General features: G+C 49.0%; 1 protein-coding gene across 3 annotated transcripts in view; it reads left to right on the top strand.

Moving 5' to 3' along the window:
* Positions 1-26,796, top strand: part of PLXNA4 (plexin A4) — a 410,799-nt gene that overhangs the window by 182,730 nt on the left and 201,273 nt on the right. The window contains exon 4 of one of the 3 annotated variants that reach the window (XM_068972633.1): positions 18,988-19,014. The exons of the other annotated variants lie outside the window; for them this stretch is intronic. Within the exon in view, the coding sequence (XP_068828734.1) occupies positions 18,988-19,014 (27 nt within the window). The remainder of the gene's footprint in view (positions 1-18,987; positions 19,015-26,796) is intronic. 3 annotated transcript variants of the gene reach the window in all.

Below are 26,796 nucleotides of genomic sequence, written 5' to 3'. Positions count from 1 at the left end.
CACTGACTGACCAACAATTTTACTTTCATGCGGCTCAATATCAAAAAAACAAACAACCCAACCAAAAAATGGGGGAAGACCTAAATAGACATTTCTCCAAAGAAGACATACAGACGGCCAATAGACACATGAAAAGATGCTCAACATCACAAGTTATTGTTGGTGTTATCCAGTCCCTAAGTCTCATTTGACTCTGCAACCACATGGACTGCAGCACGCCAGGCTCCCCTGTCTTTCCCTATCTCCTGGAGTTTGCTCAGATTCATGGCCGTTGAGTCTGTGATGCTGTCTGATCATCTCATCCTCTGTCACCCCCTTCTCCTTTTGCCTTCAATATTTCCCAACATCAGGGTCTTTTCAAATGAGTTAGCTCTTCACATCAGGTGGCCGAAGGCTGGAGCTTCAGCTTCAGCATCAGTCCTTCCAATGAGTATTCATGGTTGATTTTCTTTAGGATTGATTGGTTTGATCTCCTTGCAGTCCCAGCATCTCTCAAGAATCTTCTCCAGCACCACATTTCGAAAGCATCAATTCTCTGGGGCTAAGTCTTCTTTATGGTCACTAATTATTAGAGAAATGCAAACAAAAATACAATGAGCTATCACCTCACACAAGTCAGAATGACCATCATCAGAAGATCTACAAATAATAAATTCTAGAGAGGGTGTGGAGAAAAAGGAATCCTCCTCACTGTTGGGGGAAATGTAAATTGATACAGCCACTATAGAGAACAGTATGAAGATTCCTTAAAAAAAAACCCTAAAAATAGAACTACCATTTGACCCACTAATCCCACTCCTGGGCATATACCCAGAGAAAACCTTAATTCCAGTGTCTCTTTAAGCCAGATGACTCTGGAAGCATGATGCTTCCCTCTTCAAAGGACTAAATTTTCAGAAGACCTAAGGCTCCTGGGAAGAACAGTGCAATCGTGATTATGAAATGGTCCATTTAAAAAGAACATTCCGGACAGAAAGTAAAAGGGTGGTTGCCCGGGGCCACGGGGAGGGAGGAACGGGAAGTTGTTTCATGGATCCAGAGTTTCAGTCTTGTAAGATGAAGTGTTCTGTGGATGGATGGAGGTGATTGTTGCACAACTATGGGAATGAACCACACTGTACCCTTAAAAAAAAGGGTTAAGATGGTATATAGTTTATGTTTTGTGGGTTTTACCACAATTTTAAAAAAAATTTTTTTAAGACTTTCCACTGAAGTCACACTCCGACTATATCATTTCAAAGTAGCTTCCTTTCTTCTTTTTATAGTTTATTTTTTCTAGCCTTAGAAACAACTTACTCTTTTTGGTGGATCCTCAGCACTAGAACCTTGAATCCTGTTTTTCCTCCTCATTCCCAGGAGACCCTGCCAGACCCCAGGGTCCCTCAGGCCTCCATAAACATCTGAGGGAAAACACTCACTGGACTAGTCAACCTCCTCCAAGGTCCCTTCTCTTTAAGGTGCATTACGTGCGCAGTCCTGTCCGACTCTTTGCAACCGCATGGACTGTAGCCCTCCAGGCTTCTCTGTCCATGGGATTCTCCAGGCAAGAATCCTGGAGTCAGTTGCCATTTCCCCCTTCAGGGGATCTTCCTGATCCAGGAATCAAACCACCATCTTCTGTGTCTCCTGCATCACAGCAAATTCTTTACTCGCTGAGCCATCAGGGAAGCCCCCTTCTCCTTAAGCCAACGTGCAAAAGTCTGAGGTCATGGGTACTCTGGCCTATGAAGGGATCGACAGGAATGCTGCCTCGCATCTGTGCCCCCAAATTCCTGAGCCCAAGAAACAGGAGGCGGACCTCTCGCTTTGGGTTGTCCTTTCAAGTACATTAAAACCCACACTTGTTGGTGGCATGAAATTCTAAAGCCTGGCTTAATTTTTAATAACAGCAACAATCACAGAAGCTTCTTATTTTGTAGCCAAGATGAATCTGTTTGCAACTCATTATATTCACAAAACCTTTATTTTCCTAAGTATATTACAATGGCTTGTGAATTCTATTGTTATTATTGGCATTGTTATTCCTACTTTGATCCATGTTATTATTTTTACTGAGTTGCCTTTTTCTTTAGTTTCAGTAATGTCTTAAAGGCTTTGTTTTATTTATGCTCATAAATTCCTTAACGGCAGGAATGATTTTTCTGATGTTATGGGGAGGAGGGATAGTAAGAGGCAGAGCAAGACGAGCTGGTCTCCTCAAAGCCACATCAATGCCAAAGGAAAAATCTGCGGTGGATGGACTCATTCATTCATGTCACACTGGCTCGCGGAGGGCTCCTTTATGCCTGTGTGATGCCGATGCTCAGGCTGCTAAGAGGCAAAATGATTACAAATGGGGCAATGGTGCCACCAGACCTTGGTTCAACGAAGTCCATTTTGATGCAGGAGTATATTTAGTCAATAGCTTGTGTGAATTTGGCAGCGTCATTGTTTATATCTCCCTCATTAGATAACAATAGCACCCACTTGTATATAAAATATATGTATTAATAGTAAACGCTCATCTTAGCTGGCACATAGTAAATGTTCAATACATGTTAACTGTGGTTGGTTGATCTTCCTTAAGGAGCTCATAACCCAGAAAAGGGGCCAGACCCTGAAGTCCCTAGAACTGTGCTATTAGGGAAGGGGTCAGGGCCATGATGGGAAAGGAAAGTGAAGTCACTTAGTTGTGTCTGACTCTTTGTGACCCCATGGACTGTAGCCTGCCAGGCTCCTCCATCCATGGAACTTTCCAGGCAAGAATACTGGAGTGGGTTGCCATTTCCTTCTCCAGGGGATCTTCCCAACCCAAGGAATGGACCTGGGTCTCCCACACTGCAGGCAGATTCTTTACTGTCTGAGCCACCAGGGATGCCTGGTGAGGGAAAGAGTCAGGGCCATGATGAGGAGACATCAGAGTGTGAGGACTGGTCCAGGCCGAGGGGAGACTGGGCTGATGAGAGGCTGTTTGCCAGGCAGAAAAAACAGCATCAACCTGGCCCAAAACTGAGCGGGGGTGAATGTACGAATGCATGAAGGGAAATCTGGCTGGAGCACTGGTCTTACAAGTGGGGCCAGGGCCTGAGGCTGAATATTGATTGGGACCATTCTGCAAAGGGCTTGAATGCCATCTTAAGGGCTTTAGGTTTTACTGTATTTTAACACACATTTTCCTTCACCTTTTAAGCATCTCCAAACTGAATACATCTTACAATCAATGTGTTGTCATAGTTAATTGCCAGCATTTTTTCCTTTCTTAGCAGTACACAAAATTACAGTGTACTGTATAATCGGTGCCTCCGATTAAATGAAATATGGCGTGTTAAAGGCTGCAGGACCCAAGGCCTGATTGGAGAAAGCTTCACAGTGTTATTGTTTCCTTTCCATTCCAGTGACTTGTTCACTGCTGGTAAACACATGCCCAATTGTGCTCAGATGTAATCAGTGCTGATAAAGGACATGAGTCCTCCCTACACTTAAGAGCCATTGTCTCAGCGGAGGTCCCTGGATAGGGTTGAGTCCCCACCCGGGATGAACTGTCTTTCTTCAAAGAGCCGCACGTGGAAAACAAGAAGTGCAGGCAAAGCAGCGAAACTGCTGAGAAAAGATGCAATATGTTCCAAAGACGACTTATACGCAACACTCAGCACCTGCTGTCTTGTCCTTCGCACGGACTTATCCCTGTGCCCCTTGATATGTTCTGCCACTTCCTCCAAGAGTGGGTCTCCCTATCTGTGTGCAACTGCTGCGGACTCTGCAGAGTTAAGAACCTGGGCATAAAAACTGAATTGAAGGGATGATGCTATGGAAGGGAGATTTTTTGCTTTCAGTCTCTTGATTCTTCAGAGCGCCTTCTGTCTCCTCCCATGCATCTTTATGCTTCTATTTTCTGCCTCTCTTCCTTGAGGAGAGCTGTCCTTGGAGTACAAGCAATCAATGGGCCTCCTGTTATGAGGACAGGGACAGGGAGACAGATAGTGAAGAAGAACCTGGAGGTGCCACTAGCTGATGCTCAGAACTATCTGAGGCTCATCCCGGCAACACAAGCCCCACCCTTCTCTGGTGGCCCAGGCTGGTTGCCTAGCAACAGTGCCCTCTGCTTTTTCCATACAGGCTTCTCAGCATCACTTCTTCTTCTGTGTGCTTCCCTCAGACCAGTCCATGAGGTTCATTGTACCCAATTTCTATTTATTAATATAGTGAAGATAGGTGAGAGAAGTGTGTGGTGTGATTTTCCTTGGATATTCAACCCCTTAAGTTCCACTAGGCCACTAAAGGTACAGCTTTAGTGGCCTGAATAGAATCCACTGAACTCTCAGTCTCAGCTGTATTCCAGCTCACTATTACTCACTGTGTATTACAGTCTCACTGTGGGATTGGCTAAGAGCAAAGTTTATGGACAAGACCTAAAGAGATAAAAAGATTCACTTGGGATCTGTAGGGTCCCAAATTCCATCCTATTGGCATTCCCCTGCTATAGCCAGGCAGAGAAGTTGAGCCGTTCCAGTCCTGGTCTGTATTGTTTATCACATATGGTATGTATGTTCTTATAGGGTCTTTGGTGAGATCCTCACTATGAGGTTCAGCTTCTATGCTAGGTCCTTTCAGACAAGAAACACTGGTGGCTCTTTCCAGTGCTTTCAAAGAAGCTTCCAGTGAAAAATCCAATCTTCTGTAGTCTTGCCACAGTAAGTCCTGAATGCAGGCATGGGATGTATTTCAGCATCTAAACCAAGTGTGGGGGCCCTGGAGTATTCCGTCCTAACCTAAAAAAAGATGGAAAACTTAGGTCTAATCAGTTCCAATTACCATATACAAAGAAGGAGCAGGGGTGGAGTGGGGAGAGGGAGAAGGAAAGGAAAGCTACTTTATTAAGGTTTACTTATTTATATGTGAGGAAATCCAGTCATAATTGCTGGTTTTCCTAAAGTGGAACAATTTCCCCTTTTGTATCAATGCTTTGCATATAGTATGTACACAGTACCTGTTTGTGAAAGAAAGCATGAAAGGAATCTCTACTTCATTGGCTTATTAAAACAAAACTTTTGATGGGGCAAAACACGGAAAGGTGAGCTGTGGAGAACATGATTGAGAACTGACATTAAATGTGAGCTGAGAAATTATCTCAAGAAATAAACGTTCATTTTTTTTTTTTTTTTTGACCTTGTGTGGTAGGAAACTTCAGATTGGGAACTGGGCAATAGAGACTACGTCAGTGATCTCCAGCCTTTTTGGCACCAGGGACCGGTTTCATGGGAGACAGTTTTTCCACGGATGGGCCGGGGAGTGGCGATGGTTTCAGGATGATTCAAGCACCTTGCCTTCATTGTGCACTTTACTTGTGTTATTATTACATCAGCTCCACCTCGGATCATCAGGCATTAGATCCCAGAGGTTGGGGCACCCTGGACCAGATCATAGTTCTGACATCAGAATTATCACTTCAAAAAAAGTATGTTGTGGGTAGGAGATCCCTGACCTCTGGCCCAGATGTAACATTCTGTGAGTCCCGATGTCAATCACTTTTCCCTCACTTTTTTGTCTCGGTTTGTCTGGTCCGTAACACAGCCGGATGTTGCTCACTGTGTATTTACAAGGACCCCTATGGATCCTGGGCTCCTTGACACTCTAAATGGGAGAAGCTGTGTCTCCTCATGGAAGGAGCCCTGGGCTTCCACTCCTCTCCAGCCATCGCATCCCCTGAGGGGCCTGTCATGGAAACCAGTGATGGGTGGTCAGGGTCCTCTGGAGGGAGTGATGGGAGCCAGCCTTCTCCCCTCATTTGACACATGGACAGCCCAACATCCAAGTGTCACTCTAGGATGCTGTTTTGCATCCCAGAAGTGTGTCTTCTTGGGGGAAGAAAAGAACTATTTTCTTGTCCAGAGGATGGGAGCTGAGTGCCAGATGAGAGAAGTGGGTGGCTGGGGTCATCAGTTTCCACAGTTATTATCTGAGAGCAGATCTTGTTCACTGTTGCGTTCCCAGAGCCAGACCGTCCCCCACACCCCAGTATTTACAGTGTGGTCACTAAGGAATTATCTGTTCAATGTTGAGCATTGTAAGACATTCCACAGCTAGACCAAGAAGATATCTCGCTGTCTATAGAACATCCTCATGTGATTTGGAGGGTGAGAATGTTAATCACTGTGTAAATATCTGAGTAATTGCTGCACTGGCAGCATTTATAAGACGGTTTGTCCTGAAAGTGTGGAGCAAGCCGTTCTCACCAGTTACATTTCATCCAGACTTAATAGCTGGTTGGCTTTGACACCATCAGGAGGTATTCTCTATCTCTTTTCAATGCCGTTCTCTATAAAAGGGAGATTGACATCTGCCTTTTATCAGTGTATTTCAAAACATTTGGGGGTCCTAGAATTTGAAAGGGCCTCTCTGACCTGCTCAAGAGTCTCTGCCTCAGTTAGAGGCTAGGAGGAACTGGAATCCGTCGGGGTCCCTGGGCTGGTGGCAGGGCGTGAGCCAGCTCTCCTGTCTCCTAGTCCGGAGCTTATTCTCCAAGGCACACAGTAACCTTCAGTCCTTGCAGACGTTGGAAATTTTAAGAACTTGCCCTTGCCACAGTGTGCAGCTGCAATGTGAGATGAGTGGAGGCTGAACATGTTTGTGAATTTCAGAGAGCACCTCACCTTTTGAGAGGTGGAGAAATAACAGGTTTCCACCAGTGTGTCCATAGAGAGTGTGCTGAGCAGATGTTTGCCCTCCCCATGACAGGAAACGGACCTACCTTGCACCAGGAAGGGCTTAGGGCAGATCTTCAGGAGAAATTCCTGGTGCAGTGTACTCATCGAAGGTAGATCTTACCAGCTGTGGACTTAGGCAGCTTTTGGCTGGGCTTTCTGTTTTCTCCCAAAGTGCAAGAGAAGCCCCCTTAGTGAGTGAGACACGTTTACCGAGCCTGGAAATATGTTCTAAGCAGGGCTCATGTCCCCGAGGCTCATTGTTTTCTGCTCTTTGCTGAGCAGCCCTGGTTATGTCATTCCGGATCAAGCCAAGCCTGCCAAAACCGTGGAAGCTGCCCTGGCTGTCTTTCCTTAGCAATAGGTCAGGAAGAGAGCGTTCTGGCTTTTAAACATTACTCTGAAAGGGACTGAACTTGCTACTTCTGGGATGCAACTGATTGCAGAATTCTCCAGGGTGGTGACTGGTGACATTTTTGAGGCGAGAATAAAACACATCCCTCTGCCTAGGGTGAACATTTGTACACCTGTGTGGAGCAGCTATGATGTGTATATCACAGGTGTGTGTGAACTGTTTCAGCTGCGTATGTCTGCACATGCCTCTGGGTGTTCATTTTACAGTCATATGTGTTTCCACAGCCAGGGGACACGTGTGGACATAGCAAGTGCATGGGTGTGTGTGTGAACATCTGACCCCCGTCAGTTTCTCTTTCCATGTGGCCCGCGGCTGCACACATAGGCAGAAAGCTGCAGCACATTTGCAAGGGTCCCTTCTCTCTGCTCGTGCTATTCTCCCTGCCTTCAGGGGGAAGAAATTGTTAACTGTTGGCAATGCAATAAAGAGAAACTGATTTCAATGGAAAGTTTCCTTGCCCTGTAGACACATTGCCACCGCTTTTATGCTGGGCACATTACACAGTGGTGAAATTTAGTTAATTTTATGGTTTGTTATTACAACAGCAGAGTGGATTGAGAGAGGCAGCTTTTGTTGGCGCCATGTCCCAAATTTCCTGGGTGTGATGGGAGTCGGAGCAGGAAGCTAGCAGTGGTCGAAACAAGTCCTCACAGAAGCAAAGTGGCTGCTCTAGTTGGCTTTTAACATCTGTCACTTACAGGAATTAGTTAATTGGTCAACAGAGGCTTGGCGGCTACCCTCACTGAGTGTATATTTTGGTTAGGGAATCATAAGGAGCAGTGAGAGAACAGTGAGGGAACAATCAGGTTGTCAACTGTTGGGCTGAAAAGCAATATGTTTTGGTGAAGAGAGCTTTGCAGCCTGAATGTGCCATGTTTAGCTCTCAGCTTTGCCAGCTAATTAGCTTCTGTATCTTGGACCTCAGTTTCTTCATCTGTAAAGTAGGATAGTAATGGCCACCCTCTGAGGTTCCTGGGAGACAAGCTCATGGAACATAGTAGGTGCTCAGTAAATGTTCCTTCCTCTTCTCTCTCCTTGCTAGGAAAATCTCTCTGGAGGCGCGAGAAAGTCAGAACCCTTGGGGTTTTGAAATCAGACCGAGTACCAAATGGGAAGGGATTAGGGGTACACAGGTGATGGCATGCATGATTTCTGAACCCCCTAATCAGGACATACAATCTGAGAACTTTGGAAGGATTGTTCTGGAAAATCCACAACAAATATGGGTGCTGCCTGGATCAGATGCCAAGGACCTAGAGTGGGAAAGTGACAAAAGCCGTTAGCTAGTGGGGAGGTATGGCTTCAGTCACTCTGAAGGAAGCAAAGCCATTAGCGTTCTTATTTATACTACTAATGAAGCTAATTAAATCTGAAATCTGAAACAGAGTTGGTGGGGATGAGAAAACTTGGAGAGCAGAAGCGATTTTCACAAAAAATATGGCTTTCCTTCTCATTCTTCTCAGCTGGGTCCTTGGATCCCGCCACCAATGGTAGGGCAAGCAGATGACAAAGAATATGTCAGCCCCGCTATCACTCCTCCAAGGGCTGGCAACTTCTTCCCGGGGGCTGGGAGGCAGTTTATCTCTCTTCTAGTGACTCCTTTGTTCTCAGCAGACAGGAGCCCAACAATTCCCATCGGTCTTGACAAGTAGCCTGTTCTGGGTGGGACATGCCAGCAGCAAGCTCCTGATTGCCTCCTAGAATGAACGAGAAAGGTGTTAAGAGAAGGAGACCACACACAAACTGACCAGTTCAGGTGCTCGCGTGAGAAGGAAATGGCAACCCACTCCAGTGTTCTTGCCTGGAGAATCCCAGGGACAGGGGAGCCTGGTGGGCTGCCGTCTATGGGGGTCTCACAGAGCCGGACACGACTGACGCAACTTAGCAGCAGTAGCAGCAGCATTGATTCCGTTGCTTCTCTTTGGGAGCTTGTTTTCTGAAAGTTTCCTTGCCCTGTCCTGTCTTAGAAGAGCTCTGGAAGCATTGAGATGCCATAAACTCATTTTATCTGATGATTTGGGTGAGAGAAGAACAAACAACAAGATCTTTGTTTCCTCAGTTGAGACTCGTCATTTCACGGATTATGTCAGAACTCATCAATTTAAAACTTAATATAGGGTGGCCTTATGCTTTAATGCTAAAAAAAAAAAAAAAAGGTTCTATTTTGGCCCAGGAAGCCCCAGAATGAAAGTATTTGAAAACCACACAACAAGGCTGACTCATTTAAGGGGAATTTAACTCAAGTGCTTTAGGGCAGTGGGGCAAGGAGGGCGGAGACTTGGAAATGAACACCCTCTGGAGCAGAATGCTGGCTTCTGAGTCAGAGGATCAGAGAATAATTAGACTTTGGTGATTTTAGCCATCAGTAAACCAACCCCCTTATTATAAAAAGGGAACACTGTTTATTTAGTGTTCTCCTGCCAAACTCAGAATATTCCTATTGTTCTTCGTCCCCAGACTTAATTTCTGATAAAGCTCATGGTCACTGTGGAGGGTGAGAGAGACAAGACTGCTTATTTATGAAGTCTCTGCCTGGGGAATAAGGTGAGGGTTTTGAAATATTGTGAGTCACTGGAACATGGATCTGGGGCAAGGGGTGATGCATTTTCAAAAGATTAAAAAGAAGCAACACGTTTTCCTTGTCCTTTATGCTTTCCATAGAATAAAACTATGCTGAATATATTTTTTAAAAAAATGATCTGGAATCCATCAGGATTTGTCCTGTGCTAGAGTAATCATCCCAGACATGAACCCATCAATGTAAATGTACAGATATTCTGGTCAATAGAAAGACCCAGTAAACAGAACAGCAGGAACACCATCAAGTACTGCATATTTTATTAATGTGCTTTGTAATGGAGTTTATTTTTCAATCAGAAAGTTAGACTCCAGAGAGAGTCTCCTGCTCCAGTCCCACTGAGTTCTAGTGCCCCAGGCTCTGGGGAGTGCCTGCTCTTGGTGGCGGGTGCGGGGGGTGGGGGTGGTTGAAGGAATATCAGGAAGAAACCTTCTCCTCCAACCTAGGAGGGCCACCTTTCCCTCCGCCTTAACCCACAAAGTCCAATCCTGACTCCAGCTCTAATGTAATGCTGCTACTGCTGCTGCTAAGTCGCTTCAGTCGTGTCCAACTCTGTGCGACCCCATAGACGGCAGCCCACCAGGCTCCCCCATCCCTGGGATTCTCCAGGTAAGAACACTGGAGTGGGTTGCCATTTCCTTCTCCAATGCATGAAAGTGAAAAGTCAAAGGGAAGTCGCTCAGTCGTGTCCGACTCCTAGCGACCCCATGGACTGCAGCCCACCAGGCTCCTCCATCCACGGGATTTGCCAGGCAAGAGCACTGGAGTGGGCGGCCACTGCCTTCCCCGTCTAATGTAACGAGGAACGTCTTAATCCAGACTTCCGGGTTGCCTGCAGTCAGGCCCCAGAATCTGAGGTGTCACTTTCTAAAGTAGGCCAAACTCTCGGAAAGCCCCAGAGCATGCATGATTCCTAGCAAAAGATCTACCTCTTTTTAAAAATATAACCACTGAGATTGTTCTTTGAGAACGGAAGGAAGAGAGGGAGGGAGGAAGGACCAGGGAAGGGAATGGACGGAGGATAGATACCTTCCACTCCCTGGTGGTTTAGTTGCTGAGTCATGTCCGACTCGTGACCCCCTGGACGATAGCCTACCAGGCTCCTCTGTCTGTAGGCTTTCCCAGGCAGGAATACTGGAGTGGGTTGCCATTTCCTTCTCCAGGGGATCTTCCCAAACCAGGGATCGAACCTGGGTCTCCTGCATTGCACGCGGATTCTCTACTGACTGAGCCAGCAGGGAAGCCCACTCCCTACCACTTAGATATTTTAGACTGAGCGGCAAGAATTCCTTTATGATGCTACACAGTGTAAAAAAAAAAAAGTTACAGATGTTATAAAATCATCACAATTATTACATGCCCTTAATTAGCGTAACAGCTTTAGTTAAATATGTTTGCACAGCTATGCTCACAGCACCTTATAAACAGGGAAGAATTAGGTCTTCTAGGACCTTGGAGAGGAAGTTAGGTTCTTTCCGTGTAGGAACGGTCGGAGGGGCTGGAGATTGCAATGAGTTTTGGGCTGTGCCAGCAACTGCTTTCCCGCCGAGCACTGCTGTCTCGGCTCATGGGACAAGGCACAGAGACCGTGCCCAGGCTTGGGACAGTGTCTCCCCAGCAAGTCCCCACCACAGCCCCGGGAAGTGGATGGCTAGCTGATTCCCCACACCAAAGGAGAGAGGTGCTTTCTCCTGACTGCTCTCTCTCAGGGACCCCATGCCTGGCCGCTACCCCCTCAGCAGTTCCACCTGGGTGGTGGGAAGCATCCGTCAAGCCCAGACACCTCCTCAAGCACCCCCAGGGCGGCCGTGGCCCTCTGCAGCTGAGTCCCAGGCACAATTAGACAGCCCAATGGTACTGCAGCCACACCTGCTCTCTCAGCGGGGCTGTTAGCAGCAGGAGCCGGCCGGGAGCTGGGGGAATGGGGGCATGTCTGAAGACTCCCCTGCTGACCATCCTGGCCTAGGTTACCCCACGGTAAACTAGGTGTTACCTTCCCCCAGCCCCAGTTTCGCTCTTCTTCCTCCTTGCTTAGCATCCAGGGGAGTACCAGCTCTGGGCTGGGAGCAGGTGCAAGGATGGGGAGGAGCTGGGGGAACCTATTAGCGCTCGTACACATGTTGTCTAATGAGCATCAGGCCGGGAATCCCGGTAACAAGCCGGTGTTGGAGACCCCTCCCTACAACCCTCTCCCCACCTCCCACCCGCAGTCATCCCAGGGAAGGCTGTTGTGGAGGAGCAAGCAAATGACGAAGACGCCTACCCATCCCCATTTTGAACCCAGAAATGGGAACCAGTCACATCCTTTTGAGATCGTTGAATCTGATGACTTTTAGATCGTGGAGTGGTACCCATTAATGTGTCATGAAAGCCATTTAGTTGGTCGTCACCAGCATTTTACTGTTAAAAACAGAAAAATATCAGAATGCATGTCACATATAAATGGAACTTTTCCTTCTGTTGTCTGTAAGCGTGTGTGTCCTGGGTTGAAATGTATTTCTGATTGTAAAGAAAAGCTGGAGAAAAAGTGATGGTAGCCTCCCTCTACTCCTTTTGTGCTGAGTTCCATCCAAAGCTCCTTGAACCGGTGGGAGCCACCCAGGATGCAAAGATCTCCTAAAGGAAGTGCTGGACTTCTGTCGGTAAGCAGGTCCTGCTTTCATGAACACTCCTCACGTCTGGCACGTTCTCCCCGACTGTCCAGTGTAAATACCAGTTGACACCATTTCTCTTACTAGGTAATAGAAATCTAACTGCCCTTCATGTAATAATCCTTGGTTAAAGGAGTCTCCTGGTGAGGAATTTAGAGATGCCACCTCAGATTCTACAGCCTTATCGCAAACGATGAGGAAGTCTGGGCTAAGAAATCACTTGTTACATTAGAACCAGAGTCAGGATTGGCCTTTGTGGGTTAAGCAAGAAGGAATGGTGGCCCTGAGCCCTCCTCCTTCATGTGATGTTTCTTCTTCCTGATTTCACAGTTGCCAGGCCCAGGAAAGAACCAGGAAAAGGCTGTGTGCGGGGCAGTGTGTCAGCCAAAGTTTCAATTTAAATAAGAACGTCCATTCTCTGGCCTGAGGGTCTCAGTCAGTATATGCAAAGAACTGTGATCTACAGGGAGGTGGACCCAATGGTTCCCTTCCCCTCCTTTCACAGGTGCACGGACGCAGACGGATGAGTCAGGGATTTCAGAGGCTTTGGGAATGTTCACTTGATTAGTAATGATTATTAACCAGGTGTGAGTGCTTGAAGGGAAATTAGCAACCATCTATGTCTGTTTACGTGGAAGATGAAGCGACTGCCCTTTGAAGGTCAGTGCCTTGCGCCGGGTGGCTGAGCAAAGTCCAGCCAAGAGCGGACCCCCAAGAGCTCTGTCCACTCCCCCAGGGACCCTTGACTGTCACTCTGGGCTCTTGTGCCACCTCTCCTCCTATAGGAAATAGCCCTCCCCTTCCCCTGACCTTGGCCAGGCATAGTTTGAGGCAAGTGGGTGACTCCTGGTTTTTGCTGTCAGCTCTTCCAACAGGGGTGCTTGGGCAGCGTAGTGGTGGTGGGGGGGTGAGGGGTTGGTGCTCTGGGTCCCCTGAAGGGAGGCATGGAAGGAGAGCCTGCAAGCAATGGCCTCACATTATTATGATGAGAGAGATACTATAAACTTGAGGTTATTACTTTTATCATTGTTATTATTAGATTTAATGGCTGAGTGAGCAGTTCACTTGGCCCTAATAGAAAATTGCTCCCGACAGCTCTCCATAACCACAGGATGGGGGTGGGGTGGGGAAGGAATGCTTTCACCTCTGCTGGGGAGTAACACATGCAAGACTGGGACACAGACAGCCCAGGTCCCCAGCAGCTGAGCATCTCACCCCCTCCTGGACCTGTGCCTCGGAGTGGGGGGGTGAGGTCAGGGAGCGGGGGGGGGGGGGGGGCAGGCCCTGTGCACTCTAAGCAGAGGCAAGGCACCGTCCTTGGCACAGGTGAGGTGCGTGTAGAGGTGTTATGGCCCCCCAGCCACTTCAGGGCCCTGGGCCCAGCAGAGATGCCCGTCTCCATCTTCTTTCCACTCTCAGCTGAGTCCATTAAGAATGTATCTCTGTCTCCCGATTGCTCTTCTGTGCTGTTAATTTGAGGTTGTATTAATTCCAGCTGTTATTATACAGCCAGGTGATGCAGAACAAAGCTTCTCATTAACATGGCCGAGGAGTTACTGGTTCTGCCAGGGTGGACCCCCTCCCCCAGCCTGTGCCCCCCCACCCCACCACCCCCGTTCTGCTTTGACGTGCCTGGAGCCTTGGAAAGTGACTGACGGATCCTGAGACCCGGGCAGCCATTCCAGAGTCAGAGCTGACTGCGGGGGTCACAATAAAGGGAGCAGTTTGCTCAGTCCCTGCCCTTGCTTGCCCTTCCCCTTTATTAAAATGTTTCTTCTTTTCACTCCTAAGTACCGCCTGCAACCCCTGTGACAGGTGTCTTGGGCCGTGTCGGTGATGGGCACGACAGCAAAGGGCAGCAGGTCCCTGGCGAGGTGACTGCAGGGTTAGTGGTGCTGTGTGGTCTTGGGTATCCTCTCCCTGTGAGCCCTGACGAATGGTGACCCAGATCAGATCCACAGCTCAGGTTGGGTGTGAGGCACCCAGCCCACTGTATCATTCAACTAGGGGCCGGTTTGGGTTTGGGCCAAGGCGATGCAAACCCAACGCGGTTCAGTTGGGGCCGCTCACCTGCTCACAGCCACAAACGGACACAGTTTGGAATGGAAAGGGTCTGCAGTGGGACTCTCTGACTTACCAGCTTCTTAACACTTCCATGTTTTGAACTGTGCTGTAGAAATACTCAGGACTTCGCGGGGAGATAGCACGGTTTATTTTTAAGGATGGTGGGCCTTTTCTCCTCTTTCTCGGTACCTGTCCCTTCTGAATCGCCCTTGGTAAGTGGGTTATATTTCACTCTGAGCAGTGATTACTGGAAAAGCAGGAAAGCTTCATTCTGGAGGTTCCTCTGCCACAGTGAAAAGGCCGATTCGACTCCTGCTGGTGTGTCCCTGAGGCCCGCTCATGGGAGGTGACCAGCGCTACAGAGGCCTCCCTCCACCCCCGACTTCATTTTCTTTCCACCAACCCCTCTAGCATCCTCTGCTCAGTTACACTGTAACCCAGACACAGCAGGTCCTTCCCACCTCTAGTCTTCACACATGCTGTTCCCTAAACTAAACTGTTCCCTCTTTTTCCACCTGTGGAAAGTCCACTCCTTCCTTGAGAATCAACTCAGGGGCATCTGCTCTGTGACCCATCCCCTTGCCTCTCCGCATACCCACTTTCTGGATTTCAGCTATAGCCCTCAACACACAGTGCAGTGCACCCCTGAAAAGAGTTAGGTCTCATACATTATTTGTACCAAATGCCCCATACAGCAAGCACCTGACTTCCTGTAATGTAAAAAAAAAAAAAAATCTGTTGAATGAATAATGAAATCCTCCCAATTTTGTAAACAGAAGATCTTCATTACAGGGCTCAGAGCCCCAGGGTCAAGATCACCGAATAAAGCAGGACTAGAACCTGGGACCTCTGGTTCCTGGGCGGGGCCCCACTCGTCTGTTAGTATCCCCAGATTTCCAGAGTGCATCCAGAGGCCAGGAGCCAACCCATTTTTATCTTCCTGTCCTGTGATCCCTTGAGAATGGCTGGTGCAAAGGGCTTTGAATTGTCATTATTCTGGTAATTAAAAACAACCCGTAGAGCTGGAGGCCAGGGAGGCAATCGAGGCAAAGCAGCGGGAGTTAGCCCCAGGCTCTCGGGTGATGCTGCCACAATTAAGGGTTGTGCTTAACCGATTCTCTCTGGCTTCCAGCAAGGCACCCTGTGACCATCACTGGGGGCGTGGGCCCAACAGCACAGAGACAGGTGGGCTGAGTTCCCTGGGGCAGAATCTTGCAGGGACACAAACAGGAGAAGCTCAACAACTCCTGTATAAAAGGGGAAACACACACACACACACAAAAGACAAAAACACACTGAGAGTCAGTGTCAGGAGTGGGTGAGGAAATAATGGGCCGTGGTGTTCCCAAATGTTACAGGGGAGGACTTCCCTGGTGGTCCAGGGGTTGAGACTCTGCCTGCCAATGCAGGGGTCACAGGTTCGATCCCTGGATTGGGAAGATTCCACACACCATGAAGCCACGAAGCCTGGGAGCTGCAATTGCTGAAGCCCATGCTCTAGAACACATGCTCCATGCAGGAGAAGCCCCCACGATGAGAAGACTGCACACCGCAACTAGAGAGTAGCCCCTGCTTGCCGCAACTAGAGAAAGGCACACGAGCAGTGAAGACCCAGTGCAGCCAAAAGTTAAAAAAAAAGACTACGAGGAAACTCCAGAATGGGTTTGGGGTCCATGTTAGAAAGGTAAGGTTGGAGCTGAATTCAAGGGATAGATTCTACCTGCGCTGAGGGGCAGACTGAGGGTATTTAGACTCTGCCTAGAGGTTTGTTCCTTGGGCTGATACTCAAGTATCCTCTGAGGGCAGTTCCAAACCTGAGTGAGCCTCAGCATCGTCTGGAGGATACAAATGATGATGGTGGCTTTCCGAAGCTTGCAGGGGAGGACCTCCCCGGTGGCCCAGGGTTAGGACACGCACTGCTGAGAGTTTCTGATGCTGGTCTGGAGGGGAGAACAAGCCTAGTGATGCTGACGCTGCTCACCCCAGGACCACCCGTTGAGAACCATGGCCTTGGAGAGACCAAACCGAGCTTCTTCGGGAAACAAGACCGTGAGGGTTTCCAGCCGGGTATGGTACCCTCCATGGCTGGGTCTTCACGAAAGACAACCCCTCCTCATCTACAGTGGTCTTTACCTCTTAGAGCTGCCGTGAACATACCAGGAAGTAAGGCATGTCGTGATTCTGATTACTGTCACCCATGTCAGCTTGCACAGCCAGGTCTAGATGGTCAGTAAGGTGTTCAAGGAAGATCCGGTTCCGATCCATGCTCTTCTGTCCTCTCTGGAGTCAGCCACCTCAAAAGAATGGGCAGCTGGTGGCCCAGGAGAGAATGCCAGTGTCTGTAGGCCGGCAGTCCCAGAGGGAAGCATCCTCTCGTGGAAAGGCATTCCCCACTGAAGGCTGGGCCCTCCACCCGCCCTCAGGAGCCCTCCTTCTCAGCAGGATGCTTCGGTGAAGGGCATTAGTATGCTGAAAGCAGGGGGGTGTGGGGACAAAATGAGAGCACCCCTCTCCACAGTAGATGCTGCCAGCAGCACATCTCACAGGGTGAAGTACCGTATTTACCCCTCATGGCAGGCGGTGGGGCTCAGTGTGTGCTGAGGCTGAGGCCCAGGGACACCCCCTGTAACAGAATCCAGCCTTCACTTCTTGACACCCGTGCTCTCTGCTTTGTTAGCAGGTTCCCTGGTCCTCACACCCCACCCCCTCCCCAACAGCCTGCTCTCTCACCCCCATCTCACCCAGAGAGTCCCAGGAGTGCACACAGAGGGCCTCCCTATGGGGGCAGCATGGTCTGTATTGGGTGAGCCGTGGAGGTGCAGGTTGGTGTAGGTGTGACATGGATGGGGTGATGGGGACCCCCGTGTGAGCACCGCATGGCAGATACCTGGGGACATGATGGCCACCTCCCACAGCCTGACTTCTGCCCCAAGAACATCTTCCCTGCGGGGCTGAGGAGGGGAGCTGTCCTTTGCTGGGGTGTTCTTCCAGCTGATGTGGCCTGGGGGACTCAGGGCTGATGTGTAGAATTTCTGGATCTGCCCTGCTTTCCTGTCCCTAGGGGATTCTGCAGGGACAGATCTGGGCAGAACACACACCCTCTCTTGTCCTTCATCCCAGGTTTGGCTCCCACGAAATGCTCTCTCGGGAACTGTCACCCTTTAGTCTCTCCACAGACAGGACTCTGTGGAAACCCCTGGCTTCCGGTAACAAGCAATCTCTCCCAGAGTCAAGAACCCATGCCCAGTGGTCCTTGCACACAGCCCGCTGGACCAGATGAAGGAGGTGTGGGGTAGGGTTAGGCGGCCGCCCAGCACTGCAAGTGTTCAAGCATCGTGCACAAAATGCTCCTTTTGTCCAGACCTACGAGCCTCAGTGATGTCATGATGGAGACTCGGTGGGGGGGTGGGGCGATGGAGGGGGGGAGGGTGTCACGGGCCAAGAGGATCAGAAACGCAGCTGAGAAGGTGGCTCAAAATAGCTCGTGGAGAACAGACTTCTGCTTGACAGGCTGACAAAGATGTGCCTGGAGCCAAGCACTCCTCATTGAATGCTCTGTCTCCTTCTAATTACGGATCTGTCAGGAGGAAGAGCAGCCAGCGCCTGCCCGACCCCAGTGACCCTCCATTTAATGCGGAGACGGGAATGGGAAGCCCAGCTCCCCCACCTAGCATAGTCAGGCGACTCATGGGGAAGATAGCTGCCCACCCCACCCCCACCCCCATCCCTTCCTTGGGGACCAGAAGTTCTCTGCTCCACAGCTGGTTTCCTTCTATGTGGAGGGAGAGAGCTCACCTGTGTCCCTGGCAAGGCCAGGTCTCCCCTGTTGTCAGAGCCCAACAGGAAGAGTGCAGACTTTCTCCTCATCCAACAGGCAGACAAGGAGTGTGGTCCCCCGAGGACAAGCTGGGAGGTTCTCTGCCATCAGGGACTTCACGTCCCTTCTTTATATGCAGGCCAGAATGGACCGCAGGCTCCCTTCATTTTTTTAAAGATTTGTTAGCTTACACACAGACTTACTTCCAAAGGATTGAAATATAGTCTAATTTGAGGATGAGAGGGTTAGATAGCATCACTGACTCAATGGACATGAATTTGAGCAAACTCCGGGAGATAGTGGAGGACAGAGCAGCCTGGGGTGCTGCAGTCCATGGGGTGGCAAAGAGTCGGACACGACTTACGAGACTCAACAACAACAACAAATGATGAATAAATCAGACAGAGAAAAGACAGTGCCTTTCCCACACCATGTCCCTTTCTCTGTCCTGAGGACCTGCAGCATCACAAGCCCTTGGTGCTTATTTCTGAGTGAGGGCTCACTGGGTCCTCACAAGGTGACCCCTGAAATGCACTCAGAGGGGCCTCACTTTCCAGACAAGGAAGGTAGATACTGATCTTGTTCTGGAAGAAGAACTTACCATTTCAGAAGATTTGGGGGATAGAAGGAGGAAAGTGAGGTCAGTGTGCCTGTGTGCGTGCTCAGTCACTTAGTGGTGTCTGACTCTTTGTGACCCTGTGGACGGTAGCCCACCAGGCTCCTCTGACCATGGGGATTCTCCAGGCAAGAATACTGGAGTGGGTTGCCATTTCCTACTCCAGCGATCTTCCCAACCCAGGGATTGAACCCATGTCTCTAGCATCTCCTCCATTGGCAGGTGGACTCTTTACCACTGTGCCACCTAGGAAGGCTGAGAGGTCAGTAGAGTTTAATAATTAGCGATCATAATCTTCTCTGAACTTTTATATAAAGGCTTATCTTAACATGTATATGTGTGTGTGTGTACATATGTATACAATTTTTGTTTAGAAGACTGACCTATCTTTTGGCACTTGTGACCTCTGGACTGCAGCCTCCCTCAGGAATATAACTCTAGGATCTCTGATCTTGGGCAGACCCAAAAGGGTTTGGGCTTGCAAGGCTCTTCTCCTCCCTCCTTCCTTCCTTACTGCCTTCCCATCACAGAAGTTACTCAGTAGCCTGTGCCACCCACAGGGCACAGACACTGGAGGAATAGTCAGGAACGAGACAGACATGGTTCCTGCCTTCAGAGAGCTTGCATTCTAGCAGGGAAACGAGCAATAGCTCAAGAGCTGTAATGGCAGGTCGTGTTATAGATAAATACCTGGGTGAGGGGATGGAGGCAGATTAGGGGCATGGGAGTCATGGAAACCGGCCGGGGGCCGGGGGGGGGTGGTTAGGGAAGGACTCTTTGAGGAGCAATGCCATTTGAATAAGAGACCTGCAGGAACTGAGGGGCAACCCTTTGAATTTCTCTGGGGAAGCAACCCAAGTGGGCAGAAAAGTCCTGAGGCAGAGACTGAGGCCTAGCAAGAAGGCTAGAGAGATGGGAGTGAAGTGGGCAAGGCGAATGGTGGGGTGGACAAGGGTAGAGGGAGGCCCAGGTCATGTAAATCTTGGAAACATCTGGAACACATGAGACAATGACTTTTTGGCAGCTGATTTCAAAGTGTATTAGTCAGAGAAGCAGAACCAATAGGAGACAGAGAGAGAGAGAGAGGCAGGCAGGCAGGCAAATAGATGATACATAGATGGATGACGAGGAATTAGCTCCTGGGACTGTGGAGGCTGAGAAGACCCAAGGTCTGCAGTCAGCAAGATGGAGGCAGATAGCCAGTGATGTAAGCCCCAGTCTCTGAGTCCAAAGGCCTAAGAACCAGAAGAGCCGATGGAGTAAGTTTCAGCCTGACATGAGTCCAAAGGCAGAAGACTGACTGATGTCCCCAGCTCAAAGAGAGTGAGGCAGAAAGAGGATTGTCTCTATTACAGATTTTTTGTTCCATTCACACCTTCAACCGATTAGATGAGGCCTACCCACACTGGGGAGGGCCGTCTGCTTTACTCCGTCTGCCAGTTCAGTTGCAGTCTCATCTACAGACACCCAGAATGTTTAGCCAAAGATCTAGAAACTTTGTGGCCCAGTCAAGTTGAACATAAATTCGTGTTCAATTCTTTGCAACCCCATGGACTGCAGTCTGCCAGGCTCCTCTGTCCGTGGGATTCTCCAGGCAAGAATACTAGAGTGGGTTGCCATTCCCTTCTCCAGGGGATCTTCCCAACCCAGGGCTTGAACCCAGGTATCCTGCATTGCAGGTGGATTCTTTACCATCTGAGCCAGCAGGGAAGCCCTCACAGCCCGCAGGGTGACTCAATTCCAGGTCTGCAAAAGAGAAGAGGGGCTGGTTAGTGGTGACAGAAAGGCCTGTTGTGTCCAAGAAATCATTTCTGTGGGATCTGCTGCCTTCCAGGCCCTGGAGGCCCTGCACTCCCATGTCCCTCCCCTCTCTCTTTAACATCCAAGGATGACCTGCTGGGCTTTCTTGTTCTCATTTCCTAGGGCTGCTATAATGAAGTACCACAGGCTGGGTGGCATGAAATAACAACAGTTTATTATTCTGTGGTTAGGGAGGCTTGAAGTCTAAGGTCAAGATGTGGGCAGGGCCATGCTATCTTTGAGCCTCTGTGTCCTTCCTCTTCCAGCTTCTGATGGTGGCCATCCATCCTGACCTTAAAGCTGCATCATTCCAATCACCACCTTCATCTTCACGTGGTATTTTCCTATTTCACAAGGACGTCAGTAATACTGAATGAAAGCCCACCCTAATAACCTCATCTTAGCTTGAGTATGCCTGCACAGCCACTGTTTCCAAATAAAACCCCACTCACAGGTGCTGGGGGTAGGGCTCCAGCATATCTTTGCGTGCATGTGTGCTGGTCTCTGAGTTGTGTCTGACTCTTTGCAACTATGGACTGTAGCCTGCCAGGCTTCTCAGTCTATGGGATTCTCCAGGCAAGAATACGGGAGTGGGTTGCCATGCCCTCCTTCAGGGGCTCTTCCCAACCCAGGGATCTAACTCATATCTCCTGTGTCTTTTCCTGCATTGCAGGTGGATTCTATACTTGCTGAGCCACTGGGGAAACCCTCAGCATATCTTTGGGGGCAGCTAATTCAACTCATGACACTTCTCTTTCTGAGCTCCTCAGAGGAGCCAGAGGCATGTCCAGGGGGCCCTGATTATTAAACTTGCAAGAATCTCTTTGCCATCTTTTAATTACTGATGAATCCCCTGGATGTAGACAGCCAGGCACCCCAAAGCATCTGATGAGGCTCTGTAGCGCCTCTGCCCACATCCCACATCCAGAGGAAGTTTTACGTATCCTAGAAACTCCTCTGAGAAGTTAGGTGGTTAAATTGGAGGCAGAGTGGGGTTTTGTTTTTGTTTTTTTCCTGCTTCTGAGCTGAGTTACAAGCTACCTGGAAGAATGGACCAGTTTGAGTATAAGTGAGTGGGGAACAGGTGTCTGAGCTGCTGAACGAGTGTACTTCTTGGTCCACCAGGCCGAGGACCCCAGCACAATTCCAGCCAGACAAGAGAAGGAGAGAAGGTTGTGGGCCTGTTTTGTTCTCTGTGGAGGGCTTGTGCTCTTGATTTTGATCTTTTTCCTGAGGACACATAAAAAGCTCACAAGCTGGACTCTGTCTCCTGGCACCATCACCCAACACTCACACACCTTTCCAGGAATCCTTGATGCTCGTGTTTCGGCAAAATTCAGTTTTCATGCATTTTCTGATGCCCATGCTCCATCCAGAGAGAATCCTGCCAGAGTGAATTCCAGATGCAAGCATCTCTTCCCTGAGCCCTGGGGAAAGGCAGTTTAATCTGCAAAATGACTTTAAAGTTATCAGAAGGGCTCTCCAATTCAGAACACTTTTTAATAGCCAGCACGCCTTCCTTTCCCAATGCAAAGGAGAGATTTATTCTGGCCAGTTTATCCCAAGTAAATCTTGGGCATCTCAGTTTTAAATTTTAACGAGAAACAAGCACTTTATAATAACTGCTCAGATTAAACTCCAACATACTCGCAAACCGTTAACCTGAAGGAATTGTAACGATAAATTAAGCATATTAATGAAGCTGTACTACAAGCTCAAAATTTGTTAGGTAAATTGTAGCATTATTAACAACCAACTTGACTTATCACCATCTATCATTGGAGGGAAATGAACTAAAACAGTGATTACATGACATGCAAACCCTGCCAGAATAAATAAAAATGGAAATGATTGTTAACAGAAAATGCAAATCTACCAGGACATTTTCATGTGCGTGTCAACCCCAGTAGAACTCTTACGTTTTTCTCTTTTCCTCTCCCCTTCTCTTTTCTTTCTCCTCCTCGTCCCTTTTCATCCGTTCCTGTCACTCTCCTTTTAGGAGGATCTTAGAGTCCTGGTTTGGTTGATGTCCTTGTCCTTTGGTTGACACCCTCATCCTCTGTTCTCCACTAGCTTTGGAGAGGAGCCTGCTTTTTGTACGTAAATCTCTCCGGGGTACTCGTGACACAACATTTGCCGTCTCTGTGATTGTCCCTGTGTGGCTTGGTACAAGCCAGCACCCTCTCGATCCTCAGGTGTGTGTGGTGATTATTTGCAGTTGGGTTAGTTTGCACTTCTTATAGGATCATAGCATCTTCTGCTTGGAGGAGCTGCAGAGATATCAGGCTCTCACTTCCACATGACAGGGCTGAGGCATGGAAGCTGACATGTCTTTTCCACAGCCATGCAGATATTGAAGAGGCAAAAAAAATGAACCTTCAAGCCTTCCCAAAATGATGTATGTGTACAGGAGATCACTGCTGGGTTCAGAACTCTGGGCAGAGTCTGAGAACAGCCCATGCTGTAGTGGACTCTCTGGGGCCCGTCCACCCAAGGCCCAGAGGAGCCCCTGGTACCATGACCCTGCCCAGCAGAGCCCGGCCCAGAGGAAGGATCTGGCAGGTCTACTTTGGAAGGAGGGGCTGCCTAGAATTGTCCAGAGGGATTTCCTGTGGATGGAAATCAGATGGCTTGGAAGGAAGGCTTTCCTTTTACGTCCCTTGTCATAAGCCCTGGGATGCTAATGTCTAATTCCTCATATCACTATGAGAACAGGCTGAGATTTGACAAGTACAGTCCACTATGTAAACCTGGAACCCAAGCAGGCCTCCATAGTACCGTGGCGATTATGTGTGCACATCAACACACCCCATCATCGCTTTGCCTGAAGAACTAAGAATTATTTCCACCCTCAGCCCCTCCGCCTCCTCCCCTCCAACAGAGGTAAACTAGGCAATTCCTTAATACAAAGGCAGGGTGGATGAGAGAGGAAGCAATGTTAGGACCTTGGAAGGAGGAGAGGGACGTCCCTGGCTATCTAGTGGTTAAGAATTCACCTTCTAATGCAGGGTGTGCCGGTTCAATCCCTGGTTGGGGAATGAAAATCCCACACACCTTGAGGCCAAAAAACCAAAACATAAAACAGAAGCAGTGTTGTAAGAAATTCAATAAAGTCTTTTAAAAAGGGCCCACATCAAAAAAAAAATCTTTAAAGAAAAAAAAGGAGGGAGAAGAGATGAGAGCTCTAGTTGGAGAAGAAAAGAAAGGTCAAGAGGGAGGAAACACACACAGTCTGCTACTGGAGTAAGAGTAACCGTAGCCTACTGGGGAGCCTGAGAAGCCAATGGCTGGGGAGGACAGCTCGTGGGCTCCTGAGCCTGTGCCGTGGAGGCACGTGGACAGGGGTTGTGGAAATCACAGCCTTGCAATCCCGGGATCTCCGCCTCACGCTCCTCCACCCCTCACTGTCCTGTTCTCACCAAGGCACCTGTCTTGTCGGGTCTCATGAATCAGCCCCCCGCTCTCAGCAGTGTACACACACAGGTGATTTACAGCCAGGTGTGGGGTGGGAGGGAAGACAGGCCGGACAAGGTGAACTCACGGGGGTCACAGCTCAGTGGCCACCTGAGTTATGAGTCTCTCTTTCCATAGATCTCCTCCCTCCATGAATTTCCATTACGTCACCTGGTGTATTTCATCCCTGCCAAAGGAGAGTTCACAGGTACAAATGTGTCCCCTCTCCAACCTTGGTTTCCGATCTTAAGGCCCTTTTGGCTTATGTTGTCTAACGGAGTCCCCTTGAGAGGTGATGGATCAACTGTCCTGTTTAAAGTCTGAATAGATCTATAAGTCACAGGAATTTGAACCCCAGGGCAGTCATAACCAAAACCTGGTTTTGGATATCCTTTTCTTTCTGGGTCCCCTCTGGTTGCTTTGAAGAGTAACGTGATGTTCTCCAAAGCAAAATAAGTCACAGTAGTTTAAAAATGTATATGAGATCCCACTCCAGTATTCTTGCCTAGGAAATCCCATGGACAGAGGAGCCTGGCCGGCTAGAGTCCAGCTGAACAGCTGAACCATTAAGCACGCTCCAATGTCATATCCTGGAATGGAATACAACCCTGGCTTCGGGTTTCCAAGAGACAAAATCACTTTAGCTTAAGGGAAGAACTTATCCCAGAAAAGGGACAGCATATCAGGTCATAGCATTTAAGAAGGAAGAGGTTGCTGATCCCAATGGCCTGAAAACACTGGTATTTCAGACTTCACGGTTGGTTCTTTGAGAAGCTGAATTGCTCTCATATTTCAGTTGTATCTCGTGAGTCAGAAATTGAAAACCACTTCCATTTTACATAAACATTAAATCAAGAGCAGCCAAGACAATATCTAAAAGGAAAAATGTATACGGGGTGTGATGTGCTTAAGAAGAGGTTTGTAGTTGCTGTTCAGTCACTCAGTCATTTCCAACTCTTTGCAACCCCATGGATTGCAGCATGCCAGGCTTCCCTATCTTTTACCATTTCCCAGGGTTTGCTTAAATTCACATCCATTGAGTCAGTGATGCCATCCAACCATCTGGAGAAGGAAATGGCAGCCCACTCTAGTATTCCTGCCTGGAGAATCCCACAGGCAGAGGAGCCTGGCAGGCTGCAGTCCATGGGGTCACAAGAGTTGGACACCCCTTGGCTACTAAACAACAACAACCAGCAGTAGTCATAGAGCACTCGACTCCCAAATAGCCAAACACTATTCAGGGTTTGAGGCTGGTGAATGGTCCTGAGAGGCTGATACCGCATCAGAATCAGTTGCTGCAGAGGGGACTGTGGTTCCCGATGCTTGGCCAAGCTGCCTTGTTGTGTTGACTGAAAGATTAGAGTCACTGCCTCGTATGTTCTGAAGTTCCATCTAGAAGAATGGAGAGGAATGAAGCAGTTGTAGGGAATTTGAACTCAAGCCTTTGCTCATCTGGTTTCCAGACTCAGTGCAAACGGCGTGTCAGACCAAAGTGCCTGCATGCAAAGATTTCCAGACTTCTCTGCCATGGTCCATTTGCAAACCCTTTCCTTCACCGTTACTCATCTTGATTGGGTGGATTTCTTTTTTTTTTTTTTTCCCATCCATTATGATTCTACTATATTGTGCCCAATCTGACAACTTGGGGAAAAAGTCATGGAAACTGTATAGTAATTTGCCCAAACACCAATACAGCTGGCTCGACAGGTGACTATACCGGTCTCTGCTGGTTGCCGCCTTCTTTGGGGGTGGGGCTTTGGGATCTCCACCTGCTCCTCCACACACTGACTTCCCTTCCTCCCAGTACTCAGGTGGGCCATCTCTCTGGAAACTGGGATGTCAGTCACCCACACACAGATCTCCCGTGAACTTGCACCCTGGCTCTGGCCAAAGTGCCTTCTGCTCCCCACTACCCCTGACCCACAGAATATCTTTGCGATCTTATCTTGAAGGCTCACCAGACTCCAGCACAGGTCCCCCAGGGTTCCCCGCTGCCTGTCTATCTGCCTTCCTGCAGGTCTGTCACTAGTGCGTGCTGACGTAAGAAACACACATGGCTCACCGACACTCCAGCTCAGTGTTGCTTTGGACAAGGGATCGGCAGTGTGGGGAGCAGATGTCAGAGGTGACCCGCCGTCTGCTGTTTGTGGGAGCTGCTCCTTCCCTGGGTCGGGGAATGTGTACGGAGGCTGTCACAGCTGGTGCCGTGAACATCCGAGAGGTTGTCACTGGTCTCTCTCTCTAGGAATGGGACCATGATTTAAAAAATAAAACATTAAAACGCTTGCCTAGAACACAGACATACTGGGGTAACTGTAGATCTGATGTTCACATGGATCCCGGGTTTGACATCCTTGTCTTCGGCAGCTTGGCAGATAGAAAAATCACAGTTTGTTTTCTGTGTGATCAGACTTATCTTAACCAACCCCTGCCAAGCTCTTCCCTTGGTCAGGAGAAAGAGCCAGGGGGAGCTGAGGGCATCGTGTGTTTGAGGGGCAGCAGGGGAGCTGGGGAGGGGAGACGGGGAGAGGGAAACACCGGGAGAAAAGCTGGCCAGTGAGTATGGAGTGAGTCGCGCTGGCATCCCTCAGCTGCTCAGGGGTGGAGTGGCACAGGGAGCTGAGAGTGGGCACTGCCGGGATTGGAGGGCAGAGAACAGGGAGATTTGGGGCCACAGGTGTGACAGCCAGTTGCTGGCCCTCCCTGGGGACACTGTGGGCCC

This window comes from Capricornis sumatraensis, chromosome 5 (assembly GCF_032405125.1).
Source record: "Capricornis sumatraensis isolate serow.1 chromosome 5, serow.2, whole genome shotgun sequence".
Taxonomy (NCBI): Eukaryota; Metazoa; Chordata; class Mammalia; order Artiodactyla; family Bovidae; genus Capricornis; species Capricornis sumatraensis.
The sequence above is the reverse complement of the archived record's forward strand: the minus strand, read 5'-3'. Positions and strand labels throughout refer to the sequence as shown.